The 22,503-nt window shown below is 40.4% G+C and overlaps 1 protein-coding gene across 1 annotated transcript; it reads right to left on the bottom strand.

Moving 5' to 3' along the window:
- Positions 1–5,096: 5,096 nt before the first annotated feature.
- On the bottom strand, positions 5,097–14,998 carry spmip7 (sperm microtubule inner protein 7; the record flags this gene model as incomplete). The annotated part of the gene is made up of 8 exons (XM_080869665.1): positions 5,097–5,181; positions 6,378–6,485; positions 6,773–6,814; positions 6,912–6,979; positions 8,185–8,323; positions 8,736–8,803; positions 11,597–11,694; positions 14,578–14,998. The coding sequence occupies 8 exons, from the start codon at positions 14,996–14,998 to the stop codon at positions 5,097–5,099; spliced, it is 1,029 nt and encodes a 342-aa protein (XP_080725791.1).
- Between the last annotated feature and the right edge of the window lie 7,505 nt (positions 14,999–22,503).

Raw genomic sequence — 22,503 nt, forward strand, 5'->3', positions numbered from 1 at the left:
GTAATGTAGTTCAGTTTGAACCCCTGCTTGATCAGCTGTGTTTACATATATAAATGAACCTAACGGATTAGGTTGGACAAGTTTGCACTTCATTTTACAGAATATGTGATAGTTTATACTCCACTATTTTCTCTTTCTCCTTGTGGCTGTTTTTTCCCAGTGTCCCACAAGCACCAAAGAGGGCTCTTATCTCAGGAGAGGCCGTGTGGCTGGATTGCTGAGTCACCTTTTGCGGGAGGCTGCCCTTATCTCCTAAGAAACACAGCATTCAGTTGGTTGCAAAAGGAGGAACTTTGGGCAGGAGCAATGCGGCCTGCTGTGTCTTCATGGCCATAATATGGATTGCAGCAATGCTCGCTGACTTCCTCATAGCCTCACAGTCGGTGCTGCTTTTTTTCTTCTGTAAGGTCCGTTTTAACGCATGACATGCAAAGGTGTGAACACGCTGCAGGATGGGTTAACTCCAGAAGTCGCGCAAAGGGAAGGCTGGGACAGAAAATGTGACTCAGCGCTACTGGTGACCTCGAAGATGTTGGTTCATGGCTGTGATCGCCTGTGATAAGAGATGCTGTCCCGTTCAGTGACAAAGCAGCTTCACTTCAGCCGAAATTTTAGAGAAGTACCAACAGAAGTGGGATCAATATTCAGATCTTCCCTCTAATGCCTGACTTGTTCAATTCTTACTGGTCGTTTGGAAATGCTCTCAAACTTCAAGGTTTTATAAGGTTATTATAACTCTGTAGCATCGAAAATGACACATGCGACATGCATGGAGTGTGACTCAAACTGCACAGAACCCTTTGCTCTCTCAGGTTAATCCACAATCTGAAGCAAGCCATGTTGTTGTAATTAATATCATTATCTAGCAAGCCTCAAAACATCATCAGGCAATGTAGCCGGCTGACTAACATACAATAGGCTGCGGACGGTTCTTATTTCATGGATCTTTAAGCAGTATTCACTGTTTCACATTTGGAAGCATGAGCAGCATGTAACCCTTAATTGGTTTCAACACCTTAATAAGTCAAAGACGTTCAAGACCGATAATCACATTAAATAGTCCAATTTATCTAAAAAGTCAATTGCAAAGTGAAAAACTCTCTTTCTTTAGGAATGCATTATGCTGCGAGGATGTCAGAGTAAATTAAATTCCCCTCTGCACACTAAAGCATCAATTTCCTTATGGTAATTATCTGCTGGAATAGACGTGTCACTAGAAGGAGTCAGGCATGCTTGACATTTAGCCTTTTTATGGAGCGGCGATGAGTAAAAATTAAGATGAGGAAAAGGAAATTAATCTGCAGCCCGGGCAAGCATTGAGAGATCCTGGAGGATAGTGGCTGAATCAATCATGGTGTTTGTGAGCCTGTTTTGAAAAGGAGCCGGTGATGAGATTCAGACCACAGGCTGGAAAATCTAAGCTGGAGGAGGAGGAGGAGGTTTTTAGCAAATAGAGTTATGATTGCTATGAGAAGTCTTACGTAGTCCTGTTGGTCTTAAACACAAAGTAAATTGGGTGCTATACAGAGAGGCCGTCTCACTCTCAAGATTATTACCACTGTCGTGTTGTACACTGAATATGTATTGTACCACCAGGTGAAATAAATACTGGAAACATGGCTGCAGACAGCCACATTATTAGGGGTTAAATAGTGAGCTTTAAAAGGTGCCGTTGTCCTCTGCAATTTCATGCATTTGTACGCTAAGCTAAGCAGTTAAGAGAGTCCTGCTATCTAACTGTGCAAGAAAGCCAAGGAGTTAATTGCCTAACATGTTCCTCAACTTTCTAGTGTCTTTCAAAAGTCATAAAATTAATGCAAAACAACAGTAATTACAACTGAAAAGGCTCGCTTTAACAAAACTAACAGCTGTTTTTTTAGCATAAGTTGTTTAGCATAATAATCTGTGGCTGTTAGACATCAATCACCAACAGAGCCGTGAGCTGATATCGTGCCAAAAGGAAGGGTGCTGCCTCTAGATTCACTGGAGTCGCAGCAGCATAAAGGAAAAGGGATAAATCTTAACCTTTCCATGCACATAATTCACTTTACTTACCAATTTTCTCAGCGATGCATTAACTGGTAACATCTTTTAAAAAGAGAGAGAGATTGCACTTACTGCACTTAATAATGCTCTGTTACTTTGACAACTATGGTGGAAGTTGTGCAGTTCTTCGTATGTGATGGGTTTGATGGAGAGCTGATATCATATTTCTCGCTGTGTAAAGACTGCTTTGGACAAATATCAGCATGAAACAGGACCGATGGAGTTCAAAGGCAGTTTAGGGTCATTAAACAAGACACAATGGATGATATTTGCAGACTTGCCTACATTTCTTTTCAGTCTATATTTGGGAGTCAAAAGTGTCTGTCCAGAGGTCAGTGGCCTACGTGTGAGGGTGACGTTTTTTTCATGCTTTCGCTTGGGCCAGCGAGCTGCTGGTGTTCTGTGGTGAGGTTAGCAGCATTAAAGCAATAAGTAACTTTTGCCTCCAAAGTCTTCATGTCAAAAATTAGGACTTTCTAGGCTTCTCAGTTTAAAAACGTTTTTTTTTTTTTTTTGGATTATTTTTAATTTAAATCTCTTTTGAGTGCCCTCACTTTTAGAAGTGCAACAATAAATAGCTAAATAAAACACAAATGACGTTAAATATACAATAATTAAAAAGAAAAGATGCATGTATTAGTGATCACACAACCCAAAGTCCTCACGTGTATCAACTTTGTGCTTAAGTACAAAATCCTCATGAAATGTAAATCTAAACAAAGTATAGATGAAGAGAAACAGGAAAACCATCTCATCCCTATTTCCTGTCTAAGCGTCAAGCTGCACTAACCGCAGACATAAAGCTATTGCTGCCAGGCACATCATAATAATGTCAATGTGCGTTACAGTCGCATCTACAGAAATCTAAGCGATGTATATACTGAAGCCCACAGACAGCATTTTGAATGCAGATTAGCCTGTTTAGTCATAATGGATCTGTAAAGCTGCCGTAATTTGTATACTTTTAAAAACGTAATGATAGCGCTAAAAATCCTGACTTTCCTCAATATTTCGCCCCTCTCTTTGCCCTTCATGACAGACGCACACACACACATAGAGTAAACGAGCAAGCAAGCGAGTCAGTGAGAGAGAGCAAATATTTAAGAGGACAATGCAACGCACTCACTACCCAGAGTTAGAAAACCACTCATCTAAATCAGGGAAATTATGATAATGGGGCATCTCATTATTCTTTAACTCACTCTGAATAACTCACTGACATCACATCATCGTAGATGTATTCATATAAACAGATTGGATGGCGTGAATAGGAAGCTGACACCTTCGAGCCCTCTCTCATCTCGTTTGTCTAAAGTCTTGCTGTGGCGCTCGTGCACCAGACAGGAAGCACGGGTCTCATGAAGGGGTTGCAGGGAGCCACGGCGGTCACCGTTCTGGACAGGGGCGCTGTGTGCCTGAAAACAGAAGTTCCAAATTCTTCGAATGCTCTGTGAAAAGATGTAATGATATCTGTGAGTCACTGAATTACACGTTGTTTTAGATGACGCAAAAATCTAAGAACCTAAAGCTAATCTTTGTAGTGAAACACAGACTGACAGAAAAAAAAAAACCCTCAGGCACTTCTGTTATGAGTGAGCGTTAGTAAGCAAAAATCCCGGGGATGTCTGACCGTTGTAGCAGACAGTTAATCAATCCAAGCTTGTCTTTTTTTTCTGTTTTGGGGGAAAAAAATGGGAGGCCAAGCCTAATCAGCAGAGGAAACAGATCGCAGGGGGGTGTCAGGCACCAGGAAAATGGATCTGGGTTGTGAAAAACCACCATTACCACGAGCTGCTCTGGATTCAGCCATCTGGAGATGCCTGCTCCAAAAGCCGGTAAAGTTCGCTAAACTGGGGCCCAACTAGGAAACAGGTTTGCACATCCTTAACAGACAGCCAACACTCCCAGAGTGGAGCCATGTTTGCTCTGCACAGTTAAGGGGCTCACTCGTGTCAACGCACATATTTTCAGTGTTGCACTGGGAATTAAACACCTTAAGATTTCCTTTTTAAATAAACCTTTTCAGGTTCTTTTGATGAAATTTGCTCAATTTTAGAAAATCATCGGTGAAATCCTCCCCTACAACACATATAACATCTCTCAAATTCCTACCTGTCTGTCTTTAGGAATGACGGCCGTTGTTTTTAATCTGTTTTTTAACATTTCCAATTACTGAAGCCTTTTCCAGCTGACCATTAACCTGCACCTCACCTGCCCACTCATGCAAAAAATAAGGTATACTAAGCTTTTAAGCAATGCCACTCAAATATGTACAGCACCCAAAAAAAGATAAAGTTCAACAACAAATCAAATTAAAAAGTAGGAGCATGAGAAAACAGTGATTATTCAGGATTTATATTATTTCTCTTAGCTGTTTTGTTGACACTGTTTTTATCTTGTCTGCCCATTTCCCTAAAACAGTGTCCGCTCTTTTAGTTTTACTAATTTCATGCTCTTTGGTTTATTTTTCTCCAGACTGCACGCATGTTTATGCATATTTTTTGCATTTTTCTTGGCTCTGTGGTGTAGTGGTTAACACGTGCACCCCACATCTAAAAGGTCCCCAGTTTGACTCTTAGGGGTGATACAAACTTAACCTCAGGAGTTAGTGTGCGCCCAGTGCCAGTCTCTGGCTACACTTTGATATATAAGGTAAGCTGAAAGTATTGTCATTTGTGTGTATTTCTGCCACTGTGGCGAGTTGTAGTCACATTTTCATAGACACCAGTAAATAATGGGCACCTGTATGGTGAAGTTAAGAGTGCAACCTCATGTCTATGGATTGCATTAGACCGCCCTCTAGTGGAGAATTGTGATGTTTGCTTTTTTTGTCTAACTGGATAAAATGCTGGGAGAAAGAAATATCAAGGTGTGCAAAATAGTAAAATGATAAACTCAATCAACCCACAAATTTATGACTTACTTATTTCACAAGATGACAAGATAAACAATACAGACGATATATTATATACTTTTAAAATGTCATATTTTATAGGACATAATCAGTTAGCAATAACAACGGAAGTCTGTTATCAGAGTTTCATTCAGACTCACCCAGATGAGCTTGCAGAAGTTGCAGGAGCAGCAGAGTCAGCATAGGCAGCCATGCCTGTGTAGCCAGGGATGGTGGTTCGGCTGGCACAAGGAAAAGATGTTACAGACACTGTAACTTGTAAATGAGACACAGTGAGACAAAAAAACACACAATTTTTTACACCTGACATGTAAAAAAATTGTGAAAAATACTTTGTGCTTAACAAACAGTTCTAGAAAAACCACAATGAATGTAAGTGTGTGTGTGTGTGTGTGTGTGTGTGTGTGTGTGTGTGTGTGTGTGTGTACTGGGTGCAGTTTTCTGAGAGGGATAGAAGGCATTCAACCCATCAGGTCTGCATATTTTTGCTTCTGGTTTATTTTTGTTTTATCCTGAATGAGGACGACCACCACCTGCCACCTCGCCATACTGATCTTTAGTGCTTAAAGTTGAGATTTCAACAACAAAATCAGAAAACAGACTGACAGCATGACAGTATCTCGGTCCTGTTTCCAAGCTACCTTGATCCTTGCATCACTTTTCAGCACTGTACAAAGCCCCAACAGGCTTTTTCAGCCTGGAAACAATACAGGAAGCTAAAAAAAGAGCAAAATAAAAGCATTCAGAGCAGCAGATAAAAAAAATAAAACCGTAGACACTTCTAAATGTCAGCACCATGGACATGACTGATCATTTAGATTAGAATTCCCTACAAGGTGAAATCTGGTGAGATCTGGAATGTCTTATTTCCACTTGTTGAACTGCAGCCTGCAAAAAATGTGACGCTCCCTGCTTGTTGGCTTTCCAACTGATGGTGCAGCAACGATTCCACAGAGGAGCCACACTTAGACTTGGAAAAAAAAATCAATCCTAACTTGACATGCACAGCATGAATAACAAGTTAGGACTTGCTCTCCTCCCTGTCTGTGCGGACATTTTAACAGATGATGGCTAAAGACGGGCAGAGTGCTGCAGATGACTCGCTCACAGGAAAGCAGAGAACAAAGCAAACACCTGTCAACAAGGTGGACATTTTTTTTCAGCCTGGCCAATAGGAATACACTTGTGCAAATTGACTATGTTTGAAATAAACCAATTAAAATGCTCTAGTGGTTATTTGTTGAAGCTTCAGACTTGTTTAGATGAAGTTCATAATTATTCTAAAAGTGTCATACCGGTCCATCAATAAATAAGAAACACACTAACAGGCTTCACAGTCTAAGTCCACTTTGTTTTAAGAATAATTACCATTAAAAAAACCTCTGCTTTTTATGTATACAATGACAGTGAGTCTCACCGTGCTGTCGGCATGCATGGAGGAACGACGCTCCTCTTTACTGTCAGTGGCTGGAAGTCTTCATCTATGTTGTCAATGTTATCCATGTTCTCAGAGCCGACGGTGCCACTGCACATACACGAGAGCCCACTCAGTAATGAACGCGAAGGTCAGTGCTCAGAGAAAATATGCAGAGTAGCTGGATTCAAACAAAATACTGCGCCGCTAAGAAAATAGCAGAATCAAAACATGATCACCTAAAACATTTTCTGTTTAAAGTTGCTCAGTGTTTCATGGTAGCAGCAGGTTAAAGACATCATGCAGCAGAATAAATGTGGCAAGTATTAAAGAGCTAAAGGACCCCAAGATTTTGTACAGTACTCTGTGTGGTGGCAGCTCAAACATAAAATACTCACGTGTACAGAGGGATCTGACCTGATCTTGGATATGTACTGCAGCTGAACAAACCAAAAAAACAGGAAGGTGTGTGACAAATTTGCATCATAAAAGGGACTAAAAGAGAAAATGAGCTCCCACTGATGAACGAAATCTTACAAAGATATTGGTTTTTTGGCATCATTCCTCAGTCGAAGCTGTCGCCTGTTCCACTCAGCTCCTACAGACTTAGAAAGAACGGAAACAATCACCGCTTCATCACAATTTACCGATCTACAGATCACCTTTATTTTAACACTATAGGTACAACACATGTGCAGCAGTGTTTATGTTTTAACCCCTAAACTAAAGCATCAAACACTAAAATCTTTACCGCACTCATGTGAAGCAAGGATAGGCCTGCGAGTATTTTTCTTATTCTAACTGATCCCACAAAAAGACTAACGATGGGGTTTTCAGCTACTGTGAAACAGCAGTCCAATGTGAGACTGGCTCAAAAATAAACTGGAGTGCATGTGTTCACTGTAATGAAGGAACATGTTACCCCAGTGCTACAGTGTGGCTCACCAGGGTGTGTTCAGTCATGTTTGCTGGCGGGGTGCTACACAAACTGGATCAATGCGGTGGGAAAAATGCACACACACACATATATATACACAGTCAAAACACTGCAGAGAAAGTGAGACACAGCGAGGGAGTTTTTCTGTTCCTTTGGATGTCATGTTTAATAGGATGTAAAAAAAACTGAAATGTCAGAAATTTGGGGCATGCTATAAAATTAATTTGTTAGTTCAAGTAGCTCCTGGATGTAGCAGCATCCACGGCATCAATGCCAGACAGGAGAACCAGATTTATTTTGGCCTTTTCACATAAAGGAGAGAACTACAGAAATAAAGAAATATTAAGCTGCATATCTGCTTCTTTCAGTCTCCCTGCTGCACACACTGTATGCCAAAAGGTCAAGACTGACAGGTAATGAACTGCAATCACATTTATCACTTTTATTAAAACCAAATACAAAATATTAGCACACCTATGCATGGGTTATTATGAAAATTGCCTTTGAGAAACAATAACCATCCAAAAATCCAATTTCCCTCAGTTGTGTGAATGATCTAATGGATACTTTATTGATCCCCATGGGGAAATTACTTGTTTTTCTCTGCATTTGACCCATTCACTCAGTGAAGCAGTGGGCAGCCCACTAAGCAGGCGCCCGGGGAGCAGTGTGTAGGGACGGTACCTTGCTCAGGGGTACCTCAGGGTAGCCGTTAAGTGGATTTGAACCGCCGACCTTCCGATCATGGGGCGACCACTTTACCTACTGAGCTATCCCTGCCCCAAACCCCCAGAAGCCCTCTGCTGGGGCCAAGAAAACAGAGCTCATGCCTCGGCAGTGTTTGCCAACATGCAAACACTCTCCATGGCTCACCTGCCACAGCTGAGGTCGGCTGTTGTAGCGCCTCAGTGAGGCACGCTCACTCACTGGGTCTGCCAGTTTCTCCAGGGTTGCTTCTGGTGCCTTCAAGTGCCGCGGTACCTTTGCAATCCATCCAGCGTCCTCATAACTCCTGCAGAGAAATTAGGACTTCTGCCCATTAGACACGTGGACCGAGTGCCTTGAGTGCAATTGATTAACTTGATTCCCGAAAGTTATTTGCTTTCATTTGAATTCTTAACCAGCCTCCTTCGTTGCAGAAAATATATTAGACAGCTTATTAACTGGGGAGCCGATTCTTCCCCGAGGCTTTAAGCAAGGCTACAGTTCATCTGCATGATTTCATTAAAGAGTAATTAACACAACAAGAGGACGCATTGTTCCCTGATGACATCAACGGAGCACAAAATCAAACCTATTCCCTCCCGATAACCCTCAAAGCAACCACATCGTGTGTGGACTTCGCATATCAGTAATCAGGAGGTAAGCTTTGTTCAATGTTATTGTTATTGAAAGGAGCCAATTAAAGGTGCCTGTGTTCTGACCTCTGTGTTGCAGAAGTGTATCTGAAGTGTCGAACTGCCGGTGAGATATCTGGCCCGACTCCTGGATCCTTAAAAAGCAATATCAGAAGATTTATCAGTGTCGTGTTCAACTGGAAATCATGAGGCTCACGTATGTATTTTTAACACATCTAATGATGAGTGTAGGTTTTATTTTTTTACCTGTTATTATTAATATAATTATACTCAACAGTATTGAAAACCATTATTTTAAAAAACGCTATTAAAAACCATAATTTCTCACTTAAATTCTCACCTGGCATTAGACCATTAATTAGCGATGGCACCAGCCAAATGATCTTTCAAATTACCTCTGATAAATGCAGAAAATCTGATACAATCTGTGAAAATTCATCTGAGCTCAGATTCATCAAGTAAACATAAATGGATAATGAGGCTCATCCTACGGGGGTCAATGACGTCTGAATCAAAATTTATGGAAATCCATCCAGTAGTGCTCGAGATCTTTCAGTCGTGACCAACAAACAGGCTGTAATTACCACCCCTAAAGCTGAGTGTGCCTAAAAGCACAAAATATCAGGATGTTCTCTTAATGACTAATGCAAAACAAAGACACACAAATTCCTATATTCACTCCAAAGTGCATCCGAGCGAGTCAATCGCAGTATTTGACGTTTTTACACATCAGCGGGCAGCATTCAGATTCTATTGGTTTTGCAGCTTTGTGCATAAAAGAACAAGGTGTGTTGACACAATGCTGAAAACACAGCAAAACCAGAGGAATAGCAAATGCAAAGCAAAAGTAAACTGGCTTTTCCTCCTTTAGTTAAAGAGGGAGATGAAATAAGAGTATAACGTAGACTCCACCAAAAAAACATTCTAGCTACCACCTAATTCAGAGCCAACTAATTTCAGTCACATGTGTAGAAATAGGACAACATCCTTCTTTCTACAAAGAATGGTGGCTGCCTGGTGACCACATTAAATTGTTTTACATGCAACTTGCGGTGATCAAATGATTGCTCAGAGCTTGAGGCCGTTGCACACTCATGACAACTTTTGATTGCAAGGCGATTGCGAAGATCACCAGACAGAAGGCAACCTCTGTTATCAGTCTGCACGAGCACAACTCCAGGGGACTCGACTCAACTGGCTGCCGGCTGGTTGTATTCTGGTTATCTTCCTCTTGAACAGGAAGGTTGCAAATATAACAGTTAAATATAAATTTCTGTTCATTGTGTATTTATTTCTATGCAGACACTATAAGCTATGTTATGTCAAAAGTTTATTACACTTAATTTCTGTGTTATCAGAAACAGACTGCATGTAACTGCCAACTTCACCCCACTCTATCACAGACTGATAACGGACTGGCTCATCTTATGTCAACATTTATGGAAAGTGTGATATGGCAGAAGTGAGATAAGTTTATCTTATTGGATAAAACAGATACTGACAAAGTTTAACTCTGAGGACCTAACTTGCAACACCTGTTGTACTACTCAGCATATCACAAAATGTAAAAAATAAATAAAAATGCAATAACATCGTATAATGAGGGAAGTCTTTTGATAATATTGTATCTTGAACTTTCTCGTGAGTCCCAGCTTCCAGTATAAAGGACTGTTTGAACTAATTATAGCATATATATATATCATTTTAGCTAGTAGAAGTATGTGGAGGATGTTACATTACTATATTTGCAAAAGGAAAAAAACTAGCACAATGCAGTACAGGAGAGGAAAGAAGACTAAAAGGCTTATCGTGGTGGATTCAGCTCTGGCTGACTGCTGATCAGCTGGTTGGGATGTCTGCAGTGTTGCAAAAGCCTGTGTTCCCAATAGAGAAGTTGCAGCGTGCCCTCTTGTGGACATCAGGGTGTTTCTATCATCGTCTGCTGTAAACTGACTTAGATCACCAAATAACTAATAAGCCAATATCAGTTGTTTGCCGATCTAAGCAGATAACATCAGCTGTATGGAATCTGCTGTCTGATATAATTATTTTTTTACTCATCCTGCAGTATTTTCTGCGCTGTTCCAATTATTTTGTTGTAGATATCAGGGATTGTATTGAAAACTAATATGTGAATATGTGTGACCTTGAGCGTTGCTACTAGCAGATACATAAAAAAGAAGATGACTTAATAAAACATTGATAAAACACTATCATCATGAATCTGTCACCCTGGAGCTTTTTATATTCTGGCCATCAATCACTGCACTGCCAGAAAAGAGTTGAGAAGGTCCATTGATTTCACTGCGCATGTGTTAACTTCCATACTAAAAATGTATTATCACCACTGTAATCCTGAACTTCACACTACTTAAATACAGGCTTTAATCAAGTCTCTATTCACTGAACAAAATACCTATCTGCAATAACTGAGCACTGCGAGACCTCTCTTAAACAACAATAATGTGTGTCAAGGTAATTATGGACGTTTCAATTAGCAGTTTCAGAAACAAAATAATAAAGCAAGGTTATGTCCTCAAAGTGAAAACCTGCCCACATAATAAGCAGTATTATGTGAGGTGTGATGAGACTGTAAATGAGGTACGCATTTCTGATTTAATACTTAATATGTGCTTGTGTTATGATAGGAAAGTGATTAATACAGCAGTTGTGATGAAGTGTAATGATAGTAAGCAAGCCAACAGCATTAGTTCAACCAAAATGTTTCCAGCGTCTGCACTGTAGTAAGATTTAGTATATAAATCAACAAAACTTTAATGTGCTCAGAGGAAAAACTGAAGAGGGAAAACTGATGAATTGTTAATGTGTGAAGTCTTTCATTTCTCATTTGGGCAAAAACAGGCAAATTGAAGATGTCACACAGTCGCACTTCAGTACAGAAACCAGTTCAGTCAGTCATCACTCACCTGATTTCCAGGATGTGTATCAGGCAGATTGTTACTGATCATCACTGTTGCTGGTGTCCTCAGTGACTGAGGTTGAATTTTAACAAGATCACTTGAACCTTAGGATGACACAACAACAATACATTCTCTGACAAATTGTGAACTATAACTATGCACAGCAGTATCTGCCCTCAAGGTCAAATTACCCTGCAAGAAGGCCCCGGAGCAACAAACAGCCATGGTCCCTGCTGACCAGCTCCCAGTCTGGATGTGTATGGATGTTGTGCCTCTAATTACCCATCAGGCACAGAGCACACAACAGACTACAAATGCCAGCTTAAGCTTAATTATACAGTATTTAGCCTGGAGATGTACATACCAACTAGCTATTACCAATGCTCTTTAGTAGCTGCTCCAGGTATTTTATGCTTTGGGTTGTTGTAATAATTTAATTGCAGAATAACTTTTATATATGTTATAAAACCATATTATGACATGAAATGAGCTGAGCTGTTGTTTCAAAAGCTAGCTCTGGCAGTTAGCACTGCTAGCAGTTTTAAGTCCGTTAGTAAACAAAAGGCTTTCATTAATATTTGCATATTTACTGTAAAAATGTAATGGGAGCTTAAATGTCAAAGAGAGAGAGAGTGAATAAAACAAATTTAACTTACAGTGGAAAGTACTGCGCTAAGAAAATGATGAGCCAAGCAATATTTGTTTAGAGCTAGCCAATGCTAGCTAAAAAAAAAAAAAAGCAGCAATATTTAGCTTAAAGTAATGTAATGTTTAATATTTTATAAAACAAAAAGCTTACTAGCTAATAATTTTTAGAGTAACAATAGATACTTCTGCCTTTAGAGCTGCCTAAATTGTTCCGGCACAGATTGAGCAAGGTGCTGGGAACATTATTGATGGCCATGTTGACAGTTGCTGCAGATTTGTTAGCTGCACATCACTGATGTGAATCTCTCCAAAAGTGCTCTATTCGCCTGAGATCTGGTGACTATTGAGACCATTTGTCTACAGTAAACTCAATGTCATGTTCAAAGAACAAGTTCAAGATTATCTGAGCTGTGGGACAAGGCACATTATCCTGCTAGAGCAGCCATCATAAGATGAGTCCGTATTAGTTGTAAAGAGATGAGCATGATCAGCAACAATCCTCAGGTAAGGGGCACTAAGTCTGCCAAGAAACACCAGCAGCCTGAGCTGTTGATACAAAATGTAGGGATCCATGCTTTCATGGCATTTACCCCGAGTTCTTATTCACTAAGTGTCCAAGTCTGACAACAGTTAGATCAACTTTGACGTTCAATTTCACCAAAGGCAGCAAACACAGCAGCTCTTATCGACAGAAAAGGTCAAGATATCCTCAACAATTCACCTCAGTATCACTATCACTGTACAGAAGCTTCACTCACTCATCAGTTGGCATTGGACCCATTCAGAGAGTGTTAAAGCCTCCTCCAGAGTAAATAAAATTAGACACTTCTCTGACAGCTGAGGAAAACAGTGGACTAACAGCAAACACTCACAACAAATGAACAGTAGTTAACTCAGGGGTAAAAACGTAAAACTGAATATTATATTCATGCATAGCCCTTTCTTTTTTATATGAGTAATTTATTGCTAAGTGTTTATATTGTTTTAATGTGCCATAATATAGTGTGTCCAAAAATATCTTTTACACAAACAGTCACGCACACCAGCTGGCTATGGTTGTAACAGGATGCAGTATAATGTTGTTGATTACTCTTGGCTGACTAAACTGTGAAAGGTATAATTTAAAAAAGACATAGTTTAAAGAAATAAAACATATTTGTTCTGCAGTGGCCACCATAGTTTGGATTATGCGCTTGAATTGGGAGGAGAAAGAAAACAAAATTCCGTTGACTGCAATCTACTGCCATCTAGTGGTAAGATTTTACACACTGTAACTTAAACAACAAATTTCTGTTAAGAATACTCCAATATATATATATTTTTTTTTTTCAGTTTTGCTGTAAAACTTTCAAATTTTTTTCTGAAATACTCATACCAGCCTGTCGCAACCAATAAATCACCTTTCTCTCCTATGCTCAGTTTCAATTTAAAGCTACACAAATGCGCTTCTATGTTTTTTAGATGTAATTACACAATAATCAATGTGTTGACTGGCTGATTAGAGACTTACATTAATGAGCCGTTGAACAGGTGTCTAACATTTTTCGAGTAAAATTGGTTTCCACGCTGAACTTCACGCTGTACCTGCATGAAGACCACTAATATGAAGTGACCAGAAGGGGGCACTGCAGCACCCAACAGCAGGTAGCTACAGCGAATAATTTGAATCATTGTGGGTGCTTTATGTTTTGTTTGTTTGCTTACTGTTTCTGTAGAGCCTAATATATTAAGATTTTATACATTTATTCATTATTTAACTTATTTTTAGAATTGTTTTTATGAGAATAAAATATCTAGTGTTTCGATCTGTCACCCTGCCGCAGCCATCATCCATAATCATTACAACGAAAACAAGAAGATTGATGAAACAACCTTGAAACTCGACCAGAGAGCGTGGTGATACTGCAGCTTTTCAGCCAAGGGATAATTTACTCTTTAAACAGTTTTTTAATTTGTATTCACAATGCAACAGCTCAGCAGATTTTCCTTTGGGGGGGCAAGCGATATATTAAACTGACACTTAATTTTTTCAATTGTTGGTTATTCATTTGGTGCATCGTGAAAAAACAACTGAGATAATATCTATATATAATATAGTCAAACGTTATGTAATTCCAAACATCGAAGCACAAATTTAAAGGAGCATTTACTCCCATATGAGATAAAGAAAAGCAAAAGGTCTTCATATTTGACAAAATTTCAGCTTGTTTTTTTCCCTCTAGGGGTAGTTGCCCTGTTAGCAATCAAGCCTTTATCACTCAACAATAGATTAACTATCCAATTTCAAGGCTCTGACTTGCACAGTATTTAAAATATGCTTCTGTTTGTTTGTTTTTTACCACTCAGTCTTGCTCTCAGAGCCGCATGGGGGATCCTCCTGTAGTTCCAGGCCTCGTCCTCGCTCAGGTCTACACATACCACTGAGAAATTTGGGGTTGTTTGAGGCCTCTCTCTGAAACCGGGAGGGACCCACAGAGCAGAGGGGACATGATCAAAATCTATGAATTTCTTTCGACCTTTGAGGCCCAGGACTACCTCAGCTCCAGCACTCAGCTGACCACAGCAGGGGTCCAACAGGGGGACATCATCTCGCAAAGGAGCCAGGGTGACACGCTCAGCGGGGGGCTGAAGTCTAAGGGAGCCTACGTGTCCAGTTTTCGGTCTATCTCTCCTACCATCTCGGTGCAAACTGGAGTTCAGCCGCCTGATGACGTGAAGCTCTGAGGAAAAAGGCTCGAAGGGATCCAAAACTGCAGTCATTACTGCCTGGGAGGAAATTCCTCGAAGGCTCCTGTGAGTTTGTGCAGTGAGCGCTCGTTGCCCAGAGACTGGGTTAGTTTCCTGCTCGGATCAAATTACTGACATGTAGACCTGTGTGCTGAGCGTGGAGGTGCAGCTCCACATACCTGAGCACATTATTCTGTATTTGTAATAATATAATAAAGCAAAGGTCTAAAAACATCCCATCGTATCCATTCTGGATGCCACACCACGCCGATTCACTTCAGGGGAGCTTTCATAACTAATAATGTTCCCTCTGAGCTTCTATATTTTGGCAAGCTACACCTACTAATTTATCACTCTGACCACATAAAAACATTTAGTCAGCCATGCCCTGGAAAAATACTCTACACAAATGTTGTTTTAGTGGCAAATGATAAAGGGAAGACTTGGCCCAGCATCAGGGTTAGTGAACTGTGTGTCTCCTCCTCGGAGAATGCCACATTACTTCCCGTGATTGGTAAGGAGCCGTTTAAACCCCCTCCTTTTGAAAAGTTGCCCGCTTTTCCCTCAAGAAACCACAAGATGGAGCAGTAGAGCCTAGACGTAAGATGAAGCAGAGCAACCCAGTCCCTTTTGAATTCAATGACAGTCTACAAATATCACAGCAAAAAATAAAAGTCTCAGCTGTACTGTCATGATGATGCACTATGAATTCAGAACTACCAAGGTGACCACAAGTCCAACACCGACTTTGACCGAAGTCCCTGAAGACATATTATTAAATTAAATTATTTATTTATTTATTTTTGCTCATGAAGGCTAAACAAGTTGTTTTCCAAGCCTGAAGTGCTTTTAGCACAGAGAGACTTCAAATGTAGGCTCTGTTTTGTTTTTATTTTAAATTTTTTTTTAAAGCCGGCAGTAAACTAAATGAAAATTATGTAAATCACACAGCCAAAGCAAAAAGTGTTTTTTACAAAGGCTGTAATCTGGTGAATGTGCAGGCTTTGAAAGAGCTGTCTCATATTCACTGAAGCCAAAAAGCACAGGAATACTATGTGCCTCGCTGCCTATTAATTAGCCTCCTCGAGTTGTCTGAAATTTAACGTACAAATGTAAATAAATGCCCCACAAATTTACAGGCACGATGGGGCGTGCGTGCTTTATAATGAATACTGAAGGCACCCTGGCTAAGTGGCATTTTTTTTCTTGGGAAAGAACTGATGCTAATGTGTCAGTGGTGGTGATGATGGTGATGCTTGCTGATAGATGATTTTTACTCGGGCTGTCATTAGGAAATGTAAACACCCAAGAGCTGTTGAAAAGGATGTGTTAAAAATAGCCTAATTAGAGTTATTCTGATAACCGACTGGTGAATATGCCCAACTCCCACACAGTGCTCCTCCACAAAAGGAGAGCAGGAATGACACTTGTGAAATCTTCTATGGCTTTTTTTTTTTTTGGAAATTACTTTTTTTCTGGTATATCACACCATTGTCACAACAGTCTTGTGGCTTGAAGTGTGCAGATTTTCAAGTATTTTGTAGGAATTCGGTTATATGTGGGTCTAGAGGTCCACATGACTTACTGGAGTTGGATTCCATTAATCCTTCCCTTATGAGAGGTTATAACTGCATCACACTGTATTCCTTCCAATGCTTTTGTCTACCAATTATTTCAGAGGGGTTTTTTTTTGTTGCTGCAGGATTTTAAATACCAGACTAGGCTTGAGATGACTGTATTATTTTTTTTCCTTTTTTGCAGGGAATCAGATATTTCTGGAGCAAGCAGTCATTACCATTGGAGCAGCCCTTGTTACTGAATCCTGTGTTATTAGTCAGCTTGTCTGCTATTCTCTAGACTCCTCCACAGTCTCAGAAATAATTTAAATCTCACATCTCGCCTGTGGTGCCAGGTCCAATGCTATAGTGCGGCAGCCACTAATTTGCACGGTCTGCATTCATCTGAGAAATAACTGTTGCTCTGGATTAAGAGCCGCTGTTGTCTCCGATGATGCTGTCGCTGCAGAGGGTCATCAAAGCAAACTCCCAAATGTAGCGCCGGCTTTCTGAAGACAATATAGGCCGATGCTGCTCCGGGGCAGCAGAGCCAGTATTTTTGTTAATTAGAGGGTTGAGGGTGAGTCGGTATGACACCTCAGAATCGTACAGGCAGGGCTAGGAGGTGAGGCGGCCACCTGGCACGTGGGGAGCGTATCATCACGGGGCGGAGAGGATGCTTTAGAATGGGGATAGACAGCATCGTTTATCACTGGAAGAAGGAGCTGCAAGAAAATTAAACAGATAAACGCAAAGAGATGAAAGACAGATATTAATGTCTGCATGTGTTCGTATCAGTCCCGCATAAAGGTTTGATGGCAGCAATACCTTTGGGGCCACAGCTCATAAAAGCAATTCCTCTATCCAGCCATCTCTGTATGCATGATATGCAATAGAGTTCATACAACAGAGCCCCATCGACGTTTGTTGCATAAAGCATCCGCGGCTGGGATTTCGTCCGTATGTCTTGTAAACTGCTGAAAATGCATGACCATATTTATAGCACAAGGGCCCTAAGTCATAACTCGTAGGTCAAATTCATCACACTGTAAAGGCACTGAATTGATTACTGCCCGTTGACCATGAATGCATTAGATTAGAGGGCAAATTGGCTGCAGTGTAGTCTGTGTCATGCTGTGTGTGGCACCCTCAACCATTTGGAAAAATCCAAACAGAGTGCATAGATGTAGCTCCCACGAGCAGCAGGGGTAGCCATGTCCTCAGAGAGTGGCCGAAGGCTTTATTGTAGCGCTGCTTCCCGGCCCTCGGTTGCTGCAGCTCTCCGCTTGTCACACTCAGTTAGCTCAATGAAGTAATGAATATGCCGCTGTACATTTTTCATGAGGGAGGTGGGAGTGAAAAATCTGCTCCTTATAATGCTTTTAATATGGAAGTTTTCACACACCCTCTTCCCCCCGCAAAGCCCTCTCCGAGCTATCATGGAGACGCATGAGCATGATGGTTTAATGTTAACATTCCCCAGGGGAGAGTCAGCATAACGCAATGTCACTTTCAGTGATGAATATGGTGACATACAGCAGACATACAAGCAGCTGTATATTATGACTAAGTTGGGATAACGGTGGCGTCTGCCCTCCTTTGAGAGAAGGCTTTAGCTGCATGGGGGGAAAAAACTGGTGGCCAATTCTGTCACTTGAATGGGTGACTCAGGCACATCATTACAGTAATGAATTAGTTTATCAGGAAGCGCAACCATAAGCTTCCAAAAATGGAGGGCTATTAAGTATTCAAAGATAAACGCAAACAAACACAAGGAATAATCAACAAGTAAATAATTAGGCAAATGATTCCGGCTTGGCATGTTTGCAATTATTTTAAATGAACTATTTAAAATTATTTAACGTACAAGAAAACAAATACCCACGCAGTAGATCTAAATAGTCAAACATTATGCTAACAAAGATGGCAGTACTGATACATCACTGCTCCTGATACAAACTAAATAAATTATATTAGGACTACAGATCTTTCCTTTTTTCACATTTCTGTCTGGAGAGGCGTTAGACACGAGGATGCAAATGCTGACACCAAAGCAGACAGAAATAACAAAGTCAAACCTTTAATTTGGCTGATACATGAAGTCCAAATGAACAAAGTCCAAATAGCAAATGAAAAAGGGAACAAAAGCTGAGATCCAAAATACACAAGGGGAGCAGAGAGCCATACGGGGAAAACACAAGAGCAAACAGGGAAGGACAACTGATGTCTTGGCAAAGGACAAAGGAAAGGCAGCGCTGTATATATGCTGAGGGCTGACTGAGGGACAAACAGGGCATGTGCTACTGTTACAATGTGGATGTTTAGATTACAATGTGGCTTCAAACAGTGGCTTCAAAAAGCTCAGGGTTCAGATAGTTTGTTTCTGAGTGATGCTTCACCCACCTGCCTTTTTGAGGGGCAACGAATCAAATGGCTTACACGGAGGGGAGGAGTTAAAATGGCATCTTTCAGACAGTGGATGGACTTGGGAGCTGCACAAAGGCCCACTTTGCAATAAATAAGGATTATAATGAATCGTGTAAATCATGCAAATCTGTGACAGATTTTAATCAATTGAAATTGTTTTTAAACTGCATATTCACATATTTGTGTTTAGGAATAAACATACAAATTGGTGGAATGTTTCAGTACATTTATACAGTATTGTGCAAAAGTCTTGAGCCACCCCTCATTTCTTTATATTTTGTTAGGAAAATGGGAAACGTGAAAACAGACATAGAAATTGAGTATAGAAGGCAAACACATAGTTTTAATTTAATTAGCTTGAAAGTCAATATCGAGGATGACCACCTTTATTCCTCAATGCAGCCTGAACTCTCTTAGGCAAGCTTTCTTGTCATGTCTTTAAATAATCTTAAGGAGTAGCTATCCAAGCTCCTTGCCTTACCTTTTAAAAAAAATCAGCACAGCATGTTACTTAATTACGTAATTAGTTACACAACGCGTTACATTCTTTTCTTGTTACTCTATGAAATTACTTAAAAGGTACTGTCACAAATAGTTAACAATATAAATCTGAGGCTACAGTGCACACTAACACACATCTCTATACACATGGTAATTCTTTTAGTTTTTAGGTATGGGGACAAAGCAAAGATAAAAACCAGTCCAAAGACACTTTAAAGCAATCGCCACAGTCCTTCTAATGGAGACTGCAAGTCTGAGTGCTCATCACTGCTTTGTTACTTGTTGATGAGCAGGGTCTGGCTCTTGGGCTGGGGGGTCAGCGTGCACTCAGCTTTAAAATCCCTTTGGGCTGTTGGCTAGTTTCGTGTTAGCAAACTGTCTATGCAGATGTGAGAGCTTGCAAAGAGCTGGTGTTGTGTTAGCAGTATAATGCGGTTGTCCCTGTCCTGGATGCTGTTTGTGCTTTACCATACTGTCCTTTTGTGAAATAAAAATAAATTGATGTCTATATCTTCACTCCTTAAATGGCTGCATGAGCCACCATTTTTCTCCTCCCCAGCATGAATTGAAATCAGCTGATTGTTGGAAATGCTAACAGGAATAACAACATATTTGTAACTGTAATGTAATTACTGAATTTAGTACAGTAACATATTACATCACTGTGTTATTACAGTAATGCATTACTTTAACACTGGGAATGAATGTCTGGTGTTTGGGATCATTGTCATTCTGAAAAATTAAGACTATGGTTTGCTGTAATAATATAATTTATAACCAGTTCCTTACTTTGTTTATTATGTGTAGACACTGGTTCATCACTTAAGCGAGTTGCCTTTTATGCTTGAAGGATTCGTAGGTCAGGGTTAAGTGGCTTAACAAACAAACAAATAAAATTTCCCCAAGACTTGCACCGTACTGTAGGTCTCCAGACCTACCAGATACAGAAGGTTAACAACTTAAGACACAATTGCTAAGACTAAAATCAAAATATAGTTAAAAAGGAAAAATAAAGACGTGAAATGACTAGCTAAAAGCTTCCCAAACAAAAACAGGAACCGTATGGTAAAGGTATTGTAACAATATCCACTTTATGCACTTTTACTTAACATTGACTTCAGAATGAAATGAACAGATAACAGGTTACACTGAGGAAAAGGTACTTTAGCTCATCTGTTAAGGATGCTGGGCTGTTTCGTATCATTTCTGCTTTTAGAGATATTTTTTTTCTCAGCCTCGAGGTGTCTGAAGACACCACTCCAAATCTCTGCTTTTGATCTCTGCGTAATAACACATGTGATTTTCAATTACAAATAAGACACTGCATTAGGCAAAGATACACGGAAGGTAATGGACTTCCTCTGTTGCTCGGTAAGATGGACTTGTCCCTCAAGACCTCTGTTTCCATTATTAAACCACCTGCACAGTGCCCACCTCTACAGTTTCCATCCCTTCTGACCAAGGTGAAATTACCTGCTTTTGAACCTTAAGCATTATAAAAAGAAAGAAAAAGAGCCGCAGAGTTGTCACCCACAGTCTCAGCCTTCACTGCCCGGCAGGACTTTTTGTGTTCTTTAGGGCGGCAGCAAACAAAATATGCATTGTTGAGGTCTGACATCCCTATAGTTTTCATAATCAAAATATCCCAAGGGAGTGAAAAGCAGCATGTGAGCTGGTGGCAAATACTTTCACCGGCCACTCTCCCAGTATGTATCAAGACCTGGATGATGAATTACCATAGCAGGGCCTGAGAAAAAAAATGAGAACACCCCAGGATGAATGTTGTGTTGCAAATACAAACACTTAGTATTCCGCAGGGCTGAGACAAAAGTGGCTTCTTTTATGATAACCTAACAATTCACTGTGCCATCTCCAGTCTAACAGCAGCTTATGCAGATGTGCACGGCTCAGGAGTGCTCTGCTGTACTGAGGATCACCCCCCCACGCACTCACACACACCACCCCCTTGAAATTGTTCAGCAAGCAGGTCACATTGGCGTGGGCTGCCTGTTGTGGATAAAATGCTGAAACACTGTGCTCCGAGACACTCTAAAGCCTTATCACTCACCTACCTGGCCTATAACAGTCTGTGATGGATAGGCCCAGACTGAACCTGCAGTCTCCTGTCCAACCCATGTCATTTAGAGAAAATAGATTTGCTTGCTCCTAGGCTTAGATTACTTCTTGACTCTTAAACAAAACCGAGCTATGGGTTGCTTCCCATACACTACGCGACTTAGAAAAATCACACAAGAAAAAAAGAAAACAGCTCTTAAAAAGCGTTTAAGTGCAGTGTTTGTCAGCGGCTGAGTTGTGTGGCACAGGGGTATGGATGGGAATCGAGTCAATGCTGCAACGGTGACCTCATTTGGAGGCAAGACAAGGCAATGAGTTGAAATTGAAAATGTGAATATCCAGCTAATGGCAGAAGGGAGCTGGAGATATAATACCAGATCTATAAAGGACAATTTGAGGCCCTCCACTCTTGAGACTCGGGCGCTCAATCATGAAGTGATTCACTCAGATTGATCAAGGAGCGTTGTAATCACATGGGAATGTTACATTTGGCTCCAAAGACGGCTCGCATAAGTGTCAAGAGATTCAAAACTGGATTTAATGGATCTGAGGTGATGTGCTTAGAAATCCTTTCAGAAGGTGCAAATAGAATCCTCAGAGCATTTTACTGGCATTTAGCAGCTGTCCGGTGAAATTAATGTGCAGAACAGAGGAATAAATTCACCGTCAGAGACACAGAAGGCTGGAATTTACTCAGTATTCTCACAGCAGAAAATCAAAGGGCCGTGGCCCTCTGAAAGAAGATTTAGAAATCTGCTAATGAACCGCACTGTTGATAACAGTCCCGCATTAAGCAGAAAGCCTAAATGCACTTACAGATAACAAGCTTTCTTTTATTTAAAGCGATTCCAGTTAAAAGCTCGCTGCTCCCTCTGAAATTGAAATAAATGCCGCAAATGTGATATTAAATATTCATAACCTTCAGCTGTCATCTAGCTTTTCCCCGTTTCAAGACAAACGTGCAACAAAAAACATGAT

The sequence above is a fragment of the Rhamphochromis sp. 'chilingali' genome (genome assembly GCF_963969265.1).
Source record: "Rhamphochromis sp. 'chilingali' genome assembly, chromosome: 20".
Lineage (NCBI taxonomy): Eukaryota > Metazoa > Chordata > Actinopteri > Cichliformes > Cichlidae > Rhamphochromis > Rhamphochromis sp. 'chilingali'.